The following is an 11008-nucleotide window of genomic DNA, read 5'->3' on the forward strand; positions in this document are numbered from 1 at the left end:
TTGAGAATCCATTCCTCTGGCGCGTTGTCTGCCATTGGAAGTTTCATTCTCCCTTCCCGCGGAGTACTTGTCACTGCACACAAATGATCTCGGTATACAAAAGTTACACCTGTTGGTGTTGGGAACCCCAATGCGCCGTGCGCTGGCGACGGTATGGCATTGAACTGGGCAATCGTTCCCCTACCCAAGATCATATTGTGGCAAGAAGTGGTGGGCAAGACCAAGAAGTTGACAACTTCGGCTCGCTTGTGTTTCTCATCCCCCATGGTTAGTTCAAATTGTATTTGACCTAGGGGATGAATGATTTCATTTGAAACACCAGAGATCGGTGCATTCACAATCTCAAGCCTTGCTTGGTCTGCCGGATCCAGTTTCCTGAAACATTGCTCATACATGATGTCTGATTCGCTGCCAGTGTCCACCAGGACTTTTGACACTTCATAATGAGCAATGTGTGTAGTGATGACAAGAGGGCTGCTGATGGAAGGGCCTCCCCTGATTCTTGGGAAGATGACTTGTTGCTCGCACCAATCTCCTTGGATTTGCGCGCTTCTCTTTCTTGATATTTGCCCTTGCCTTCCTCCCTCGGCTACACAGATTCTTTTGTACTTTTTGCTGGCTGAGGCTCCTGGTTGTTCATTTTCTGGTGTTGAGTTTTTTACCAGGTGAGCCAGCTTGCCTGATTTCACATCTTTTTCAATTGCATCCCTCAAGTGGTGGCATGCATCAGTGTTGTGCCCTGTGGACTTGTGAAACTCACAGTACTTGCCACTGTCTGATGGTCCCTTGTAGTGTAGTGGCTTGGGGCTTTTGAATTGGACATTCTCAGTGCTTAACACCTGTGAAGGCGTTTTAGTGAGGGGAGTCCATATTCTTGGCAGAGGTCTGTTAGGATCTCTGCCGCCTTCCCTCTTGTCACCCTCCCCGCGATTACGAACGTCTTTTTGGGGCTGGGGTGAGCTTGGTTGCGCCTGTTTTTCTGCGGAAGAAAAACTGGTTGGTTGCAACCTGGACCATACAGAGTTCTGTTTGCCCCTTCTTTCGTTGCTGCGCGGTGTCTCAGCTTGATGCGTTCTTTCTCTTGCCCTATCTTGGGCAATTTGTTTTTCATTTCTCGCGAAGACTCGCGATGCTTCCATTAGTTTGGCCCAATTGGTTGGCATGCCATCTCTGCTTACGAGAGCTCGGCGGAGTTGATCACTGCGCGCGCCTTGTATAAAAGCCACGCGCAAGAGTTGCTCAGTGATACCTCCGATTGCCAGAGACTCCTGATTGAAACGAGTTATGTAGTCTTCAATCGTTTCATCATTCCTGCGCACGCAGTGCATGATGTCATCAGGGTCGCGCGTGTGTCTGCGCTGCTGTACGAAGTGGGCTTGGAACTTTTCCAATAGTTCCTCGAACCCATCGATTTGCCCAGTCGGCAAGCTCTCGAACCAGACACGCGCCGCGCCCGTGAGGCAGCGAGCAAACATGTGACACCATGTTGGCATCGTCCAGCTTTCTAGGTTTCCTGTGTTGTAAAAACCTTGTAAGAAATCGTCTGGATCTGTTGTGCCGTCATATTTGCCCAAACCACTTGGCATCTTGGTTTTGTGCTGAATGGGGGCCTTCGCGATGCGCTCAGTGAACTTTGAATGTTTCACCATGATGGCTGGTCTGTACGGTGTGGTTACGTCCACTTGCCCTCTAACTGGTGGGCTGTACGGTATGTGCAGATCCAGATCGGCTCTGGCTCCAGGCGCCATGTTCACGTGCGCGCGGAGCTGTGAGCCTCCTGCATGAGTATCTCTCGTCTTCCTCATGCTGTGCACTTCTTCATCACTAAACTCAGCGTTTGCAGTGTGAACAGAATGACCATCTTCCGGCGCGCGCGCCCTTTTTGTTCCATGAACGTTTTGCTTGTCAAACGCTAGCCTTTGTGTTAAGTCGGCTGTCTTTTTGTGTTTGACCATCTCATTGTACTTGTCCATTAGACGTCGTTGCTCGTTTATGAGCCATTCTTTGGGATCATTGGTTTCATCTTCTGGACCCATTGGTCCTTTTTGTTTCGCGCCGGCAAGATTTTGTAACGTGAGATCGTCTGGAGGAGTTTCAGTCTGGCCATGAGGAGTTGTGATGAAGGGACGGTTACTGGTGGCGCGCGTAGAATCACGCGGCACCCTCAGAAACTGCTGTCCCTCATTAACATCCTCACGTTCAATATCCTCCAGAACTTGATCAACGTTACGAACGCCAGAAACCATGGTGAAAATTTGTGTTTTTTTTTTTAGAGATCTGATGAGATCTTGTTGCCGTTGTAACAGTGGATGGCGCCAATGAAGAAACGTGGATCGACTCACTGGTAGACGATCTACTTTCCTCGGGTGTGATTATGATATTTCACCGATGGTTCTCTTGGATCTGGGTTCTTCCACCTACAAAATGAACAGCACCGTAAACTTACCCCTCAGAAAGGGACAGAGGGGTCCTCTTTGGGGTAACCCTCCGGTGTGAGAATAAGTGTTTGTAGGAGAAGATAATAATATGAGAGTAAGGAATTTGGAGTGTATTGCTTGATATAGCTGAATACTGTGTAATTGTGTGTAATTGGATCTTATTTGATGATCTCTCCTTGTGGAGTTGATGTGGTATTTATAGTGCTAGGGTTTCCAATGATTGGGCTCAGACCCAATTAGGGCTTTGTTGGCCTCTTCCAGTTGCTTTGCGCCACGTGTCCTTTGGGACACCTGGTGCTTTTTCATTGGTTATAATCACGTGGTAGCACATGGGTTTTGCTGAGTTGTCCACCTTTCATTGGCAGCTGTCAACATCAGCATATTCTTATTCCTTAAAAAGATACCTTCTGGAAGGTTGTCTGACGTGCACAATTAAGGTTGCCCTAATCCTGATTTGGATAAGGACGAGGTTGATTATGTGCATGTGTGATACGCGCCTATCCTGAGGATGCGCGAGGTCTTCTCTTTATTCTCACGCGCAGATGTTTCATGCGCAGATGTGATATGCGCCACGCGCGGATGCGCCACGCGCATATGTGATATGCGTGAGCATATGTGATGCCTGAGCATCTGTGGTGCCTGAGCATATGATGCCTGAGCATATGATGCCTGAGCATGTGATGTGATGCCTGAGCATCTGTGGTGCCTGAGCATATGATGCCTGAGCATGTGATGCATGAGCATATGTGATATGCGCCATGCGCGTAGGTTTTGGCTTTGTGCCTTCATAGTGTCTTGATTTCAAGCCTCTTGTCCATATCTTGTGGGTTGACCCGCCTCGTTCGGTGTTGAGGCGGGTACATACCTCTTCAATAACACTCAACGAGAGTTACACCTGGAAACAAAGTCTAGTTCTTGAATGTTTGCGACCTCATCAGAATTTCAAGGGTATGTACCAACTTATGTAGAGGATATAATTTGGGTTTCATTTCTTGGTAAATATGAAGTAACTGGATGGTTTCCTTGCGTGATAATTAATCCAAAAAACCTGTATATTACCAACATATTTACACGTAAACATATATAAAAAGATTTATAAATGCTAACATATTGTTGAAGATAAAGTACGGAAATATGGATAAGATCAGTACCAAACCGATAACAGTACAGAAGATACCAAAACTAGAAAAATAAACAAAACAAGTATTGTATTGATTATGGCATTATGTTACTAATTTGGAACTGGTAGTGAAAAAAAAATACCAAACTGACTTATACTAAAACAAAAAACCATAAAAACAAATACCTATGAAAAAACAATGAGATGTTCAAGTATTATTTTGAAGGAGTACTTGAAAAGTTAATGATATGTTCACTAAGAATTTTTCATTTTATTTATTGCATGTGCTTTTATTTAAGTGGGTAATTTGGGCCAGAGTGTTTGAAAGCTATATTTGTGATCGATCTATGGAGAAGATTTTAATTAATTGCATTCAGCAACTGGTTCATTGACCCAGCCTGTCGATATAATGATATATACAAAAACCATTCTTAAGCCGAACAGTTTTTTATGACCGGCATCCAAACACATTAATTATTAGAAAAATATAAAGACATAAAAGTGTGACACAAATCCCAGAATCATCTATTTCTTTGAAGCACTATATACGGAAATCGTGAAAAACTTTTAGACCGAATGCAAAAATATAATTTGGGCCTTAAATTAGCTGAGTAATCGGGTTTAAATAAAAGTGAGCATGTTTCAAGAAAGAAGAATTCTAGTATATGTGTTAGTCTTTCTAGTATTCGGGTTTTGCGCTTGTAACGACACAATCACACTCACTCGACCAGTTAAAGACGGGGATGTTTTGGTCTCTGCTGGAGAAACCTTTGCTCTTGGCTTTTTTAGCCCCGCAAACTCCAACGACAGATACGTGGGTGTCTGGTTTAACAAGGTTCCGGAGCAAACGGTAGTTTGGGTTGCCAATAGAGATCGTCCGATCACCAACTCCTCAGGTGTTCTGTCTGTTGATCAAACCGGTAACCTCGTGTTGCAAGAAATAAATCAAAGTTTTGTGTTTTGGTCTACCAACATTTCTGGAGTGAAGAATGATTATTCGGCTCGGTTGTTGGATTCGGGGAATTTGGTGTTGTTTCAAGGCCTAAACAAAGATATCTATTCATGGCAAAGCTTTGATTATCCAACAGATACACATCTTCCGGGTATGAAGTTTGGTTTGGATAGGAAAATGGGTTTGAACCGGGTATATACATGTTGGAAGTCTGATGGGAATCCTGGTGTGGGGGACTACTCATTGAAATTGGAGCTTTGATGGGTCACCCCAGATGTTCCTGGTTAAAGGTATGACAAGAATTTGGCGAGGCGGCTCGTGGATGGGTTTTGCATTCAGTGGCATACCGCTGATGGCGAATGATCCTATCATGCATACTATTTTCGTAAACAATGATGATGAGGTGGTGATGTTTTACAAGATGAGCAACTCGACCATTATTGCTAGATCGATCGTTACTGAATCTGGAACCATGGAGAGGCTAATTTGGAACGAGGCAAATCGTAAGTGGATTGGGTTCGGATCGTTTCCAGGAGACCAGTGTGACGGATATAACCGTTGTGGCTCTTTTGGCATTTGTGATCCGAATAAATCGGCCACTTTTGAGTGTGATTGCCTTCCTGGATACGAGCCACAGTCACTACAGGACTGGTATATTGGGGACAGTTCCAAAGGCTGTAAGACAAAAGTTGGTACACAGATATGCAAGGTAGGAGACGGGTTTGTTGAGTTGGGTCGTGTTAAGGTGCCCGACACGTCGTTGGCACTTGTGAACATGAGTTTGGGGTTGGAAGCATGCAAAGAGTTGTGCTTGAGGAATTGCACGTGCACGGCTTATGCAAGTGGTGATATTAGTAAAGCGATCGAGGGTGGAGGTTGTATTACATGGTATGGGGACATGAACGATATAAGGACGTTTACAGATGGTGGTCAATCTTTTTATATTCGGGTTAATGCCAATGAATTAGGTACGCCATCAACGTATTCATAGTTTTTCTTTTGAGCGACATATCATTGTTATCATAGAGTATTACTAAAGTAGTTAACTTTGACAACAAAATTACCAAATGGGGTAGTTATACGCATACCATCTCACATACCTTTCAAATGGTCATCTAGATACAAGTCGGACGACTTTTTGACCAACAAATTTCTAAGTTTGACATCATGGTTAGAACGGTAGTATGTATATTTAGACAAAACCAAAAATTAAAAGTTCAACCCCCCCCCCCCAGTCCACCACCACACACACACACGCCGGGTCATTGGCGATTCGGATATTCTTCAAACAATAGTTCTAACCATTTATTTATATAGTTTAACCTCTCTTTTTGTCAAAATGGTTGTTTAAGTATTTTTGTGAACGGGCATTTGATGGTGTGAAATCAAATAAGTATTATGAGTCTATGACCCATTTCCAATGTAGTCATTGAATATTAGCTCACTTCTTTCTAGTCGTTTCCTTTCTAGCTAGGATGATCAAAGTTCGCCACGTCAGACTAGTAGGCTAAGATGGTTGAGCTTTAGTTGATACTTTCAACACAAAAAGTCATAAAAAGTACTCTATGGCCCACCTTTTGACCAATATTGAAGTGACAAGGGTTACTAGAAGTTGAATATAGCCTACCGGTTCACATCCTTAGTCGGCGATGCCATGCATACTTGGATCATAATATTCGACGAGTAAATAAGCTCATATCATTTGGCATAATCTTTCATGATATTTTATTACAGCCAAGTATTCATCAAAGAGGCCAAGTAAATCCAACAAAGCCCGATTTTTGATATATGGGATGCCAATTATTGCAGCGGGGTTTGTCTTCTGCGTCACCATTTACTGTTACGCAAGGAAGAAAAATGGTATGTCAAACTTTAATTATGCCGTTATCTATCGCAAAAATAAGGGTTCTACTTACTCGCTTAGTTCTTTTATATTGATTTAAACCAATTTTAAACCGGTAAGCACAAATCAGAAATTACTTTTGGTTGTAAAAAAAACTATTTCTACTACTTAAAACATGAATCATGCAGTAATAGTGTATCAAAAATGAGTAAAAATGAATAAATCCCACATATATTCAATAATATACTAGTTTTGATCACTACCTCTTAATGGATTGATGCAGCCAACCGAAAAGAAGGCGAAATTGGGATGGATTTCAAGAATAACTTGCAAACCTTGGAAGGGACTAACATGGAGAAGGATATTGGCAAAAATGTTGATTTAGATGTGTTTGATTTGAGCACAATAATTGTAGCAACTGATAACTTTTCCTCCTTAAACAAGCTTGGAGAAGGTGGATTTGGCTCCGTGTATAAGGTAGTGTCTTGTCAATCTCGGTAATGATCATGGCCTTTGTGGATATATCTAATTTTTATTAACTAATAAAGAGTGATTTACTAAGGGTACGCTACTAAACGGGCAAGAAATTGCTATCAAAAGATTATCGCAAAGTTCAAGTCAAGGGATGCAAGAATTCAAAAACGAAGTGACGCTCATAGCGAAACTTCAACACAGAAATCTAGTCCGGCTTTTGGGATATTGTTTCCATAAGGAAGAAAAGATGTTAGTTTACGAATACTTACCAAATAAAGGCTTGGATTCTTTTATCTTCGGTTTGTTCTATACAACTAAATTCTTAAACTCCATCTTCAATCTCTAAATAATTTTTTCAAACTCTAAAATATTTTAATGAAATTGTTTGGCCTTAGATCAAGAAAAGGCATTTCTTTTAGATTGGAAGAAACGGTTCCAAATCATTCAGGGGATTGTTCGTGGACTGTTATATCTTCATCACGATTCTAGGCTAAGGATTATTCACAGGGATCTAAAAGCAAGCAATGTTTTGCTAGATACAAATTTAAACCCTAAAATTTCCGACTTTTGATTAGCGAAAATCTTTGGAGGGGATGAGGACGAAGCTAGAACACGTAGAGTCGTTGGAACATAGTATGTGTAATTCTTCATTCTATTACACAACTCAAAGTTTAATTTGTTCTATTTATCTAATGATGACATAATATGATTGTAGTGGCTATATGTCTCCGGAGTAAGCAATGGATGACCTTTTTTCAGTCAAATCTGATGTTTTTAGCTTTGGAGTTCTAGTTATGGAAATAATCAGTGGTAGGAAAAACAACAGCTACAATAAGGAGAAATCACTTAATTTGATCGGGCATGTAAGTACATGACTAATTTTTATCACATACTTTTATTTGATTATTCAACCCACCAAACAAACTTAATCATAATCAACATTATCATAATTAGGTTTGGGATTTGTGGAAACAAGATAAAGCTTTGAAAGTAGTCGACTCGTCTTTAGGAGATGCATTTGATGCTCGTGAAGTTCTTTTATGCATCCATGTTGGAATCTTGTGTGTTCAAGAACTGGCTAGTGATCGCCCTACAATGACCGGCGTAGCTTTTATGCTGAGTAATCATGAAATAATGCTTCCTACTCCTAATCAGCCAGCATTCGTCTTAATTCGTCTTAAGACAATTGAATTATGGTACGGACTTACCATCCACATTAGCAAGTGGTGGTGTTAGCTCCATTGATGATGAGACCATTACCATCGTCCATGCCCGGTAATCTCATAATTAGTTTCTTAAGCCATAATCGAGGCACGCCAAAATTAATTTGTCACGTCTTCCGAACATCTTTAATGAAGTTGTCTGTCCATAGCTTTTATGATAGTTTGAACAGTATGTATGTAATGGGTTAGAAATTGAAGCCAACTAGCCTAGTCATGGAGCTAGGTTTGTGGGTCTTGTTTTTATCTGGTAAGTTAGTTTGTGTCATATTAAGTTAATGATGGCTTTCAATTTTCAGTTTACAATCTTTTAATTAAATATTTTTTTAAGCTAGCGTATATAATATAGGCCCTTTTGACTTATTATTGAAGTTTTCAAATGCATCTGAAGCTATAACTTAAAGCCAAGAAAAGAGTGACGATATAGTACAATCACAAATCCATGTCTTGTGTAATTTGTGGTCTTGACTATCAAATGTTTACAAATACAACTTATTTTTTAGTAAAGGACATTGCTCCAAAAGCATCATAAGATGAACAAATTCGGTCTCATGTTTAGCTAGTGTGTGTGGAGGAGTTGGTCATTATTAGTATTGTTCTTTTTTAAAGTGGCTTTAGTACACAGGTTGTTGAAGGTCTTCAAAATGCTTACTTTAATGGGCCGTTATATTCAAACAACCCCCACCCCCAATTTGCGTTAACAACTCTACATGGTTCGTATAGATGCCATACAAGTCGTATAGCTCACACTTAACAAACTAAGGTACGGATGACAGCTTTCAAGTATATAGGTCGTATATAGTTACTACTTTACAAACCGCATATACTTCAAACACCTAACAAACAACACAAATAGAAAAAAAATTGCACTATATGGCTTATATAACCCCTATTAAAGTTGTATATGCGCTTATGATGTCCAAATAACCTATAACATATTTTAATTTTAATGATATTACTACCCTTTAAATTTGGATTTATAAACAGAAACAGATAATAATAAGCATGAAAATACACCCATTTACGGAAAAACAAGAAACATCAAAGAAAAACGTTTGTTCCGATTTATTTCTCTTGATAACAAGAAGATAATATAAACTAAAACCAACCAAGTTACAAATCCAACTCTAAACTAATCTAAGCAGCAGCCTTCTTCGGTGACTTGGTAGTCTTGGAAGGCGATTTTGGCTCCTTGGCAGCAGTCTTCTTAGGCAAAAGAATCGGGTTAATATTCGGCAAAACACCACCATGAGCAATCGTCACACCAGCAAGCAACTTCCCGAGCTCCTCATCGTTCCTGATCGCCAACAACACATGCCTTGGAATGATTCTGTTCTTCTTGTTATCCCTTGCAGCGTTTCCCGCCAATTCCAAAACCTGAAAAAAATCACAAATTTTCAATTCCATTAGCAAATATATAAAAAAAATAGCAAATAATCAAAAAATTTTAAAATCGGTTCAAATAAAAAAATACGTGTAACCAAATTAATTTTAATTTTATCCTAATTAAACTATTTTCACTAATTTCATTTGATTTAGCAGAGTATAAAAGTTGATCAAATTAATTAACAAAAACGCAAACAAAAGACCCATTTAACTAAATTTAATTCATTTTTTAAATCAGTTAACATAACAAACATTATTAACCAATTACCTTAATATAACCCTAAATAATTAATATTTAAGATTAATTTCTTCCAATTTAATTTCTAATTTTAACCCAAATACCCAAAATTACCAATATCTATAAAAACCAAAAACCCAAAATATAAATCCACCATTTAACCTAAATAATAATAATAATAATAATAATAATAATAATAATAATAATAATGATAATAATAATCAGATTCAGAAACAAATAACTTACTTCGGCAGCAAGATACTCCAACACAGCAGCAAGATAAACCGGAGCTCCAGACCCGACCCGCTGAGCATACCGTCCTTTCTTCAAATACCGTCCAATCCTACCCACCGGAAACTGAAGACCGGCTTTGACAGACCGAGACACCGCCTTCGTCCGTGGCCCACCAGCCTTGCGTCCGGCAGCACCCTTCTTAGCTTTACCAGCACCTTCCATTTGCTTAATTAGTTGCAAAGATTGTAATAATAATGATGATGATTGATGAAGTGATGGTGATGAGGAAATGGGTTTGAATGGTACGGTTATATAGAGATTGGTGTGAAGGTTGGGTTTTGTTAGTGGGTTAATATTCGCCGTTGGATGGTTCGGTTTTAATTTTTTAATGGTTCAGATTAATTTATGGGGTGATCCGTGTGGTGTGGTTTTGACCAATCAGAAGCCAGCGTGGGTTTTGAATATTTTTTGAATTTTTCGTGTTCCCGCTAAAGTGGGTTCACGTAAAAGAATTGTATTATTAATATTAAGGAAAACTACCATTACCAAAATAGTAAAATACATATTTTTAGAAACTTTTTTCGAGTTTTATACACGTTTTAAAAACTATTTGTAAAATATACATCTTAAACGTACTTGTTTATGTTAGTTTCTCCTTAATCTACTCTTCCGTTTCATAAACCGAATATATTGTTGAGATGTATTGTTTTTTATCAACGTGCAAACATAAATTCTATTTAATCTACTCATCCGTTTCATAAACCGATGTATTGTTTCATAAACCGTTTCATTTTTACTTTCATACTTTCTTTACATTCATAATCATACGTTCATTTTTACCTTCATGCTTTCCTTACATACATAATCATACTTTTTAAAGAGCCTTTCGCCCTATAACCTCACAGATATTATAAGGGTCTGGTCCCTAGTTTTCGAATATTAGAAGGGTTCGATTCCCTAACATCACAGATATTATAAGGGTCTGGTCCCTATCATCACAGATATTATAAGGGTCTGGTCCCTAGTTTTCGAATATTAGAAGGGTTCGATTCCCTAACATCACAGATATTATAAGGGTCTGGTCCCTATCATCACAGATATTA

The 11008-nt window shown here is 39.4% G+C and overlaps 1 protein-coding gene and 1 pseudogene across 2 annotated transcripts; one reads left to right on the forward strand and one right to left on the reverse strand.

Annotated features, from left to right (window-relative positions):
* The first annotated feature begins 4180 nt into the window (after positions 1-4180).
* LOC143542379 (G-type lectin S-receptor-like serine/threonine-protein kinase RKS1) lies at positions 4181-8106 on the forward strand (annotated as a pseudogene). Its single transcript, XR_013136891.1, has 7 exons — positions 4181-5478; positions 6245-6370; positions 6637-6830; positions 6916-7126; positions 7223-7460; positions 7543-7690; positions 7782-8106. The product of XR_013136891.1 is annotated as a G-type lectin S-receptor-like serine/threonine-protein kinase RKS1 (transcript).
* A 1024-nt stretch (positions 8107-9130) lies between these two features.
* LOC143542380 (histone H2A-like) lies at positions 9131-10201 on the reverse strand. The gene is made up of 2 exons (XM_077034977.1): positions 9918-10201; positions 9131-9424 (listed from the first exon to the last, which is right to left on the reverse strand). Exons 1-2 carry the CDS (start codon positions 10125-10127, stop codon positions 9185-9187), a joined length of 450 nt encoding a protein of 149 aa, XP_076891092.1. The 5' UTR covers positions 10128-10201; the 3' UTR covers positions 9131-9184.
* Between the last annotated feature and the right edge of the window lie 807 nt (positions 10202-11008).

The sequence above is a fragment of the Bidens hawaiensis genome, unplaced genomic scaffold (genome assembly GCF_021521415.1).
Source record: "Bidens hawaiensis isolate Kalapana, Puna unplaced genomic scaffold, B.hawaiensis_p1.1 tig00012834_1, whole genome shotgun sequence".
NCBI lineage: Eukaryota > Viridiplantae > Streptophyta > Magnoliopsida > Asterales > Asteraceae > Bidens > Bidens hawaiensis.

Coding starts and splice junctions, on each gene's coding strand:
- LOC143542380 (XM_077034977.1), bottom strand. CDS start 10,127: ATGGAAGGTGCTGGTAAAGCTAAGAAGGGTGCTGCCGGACGCAAGGCT. Junction 9,425..9,917: donor TGGAGTATCTTGCTGCCGAA/GTAAGTTATTTG, acceptor GATTTTTTTCAG/GTTTTGGAATTGGCGGGAAA.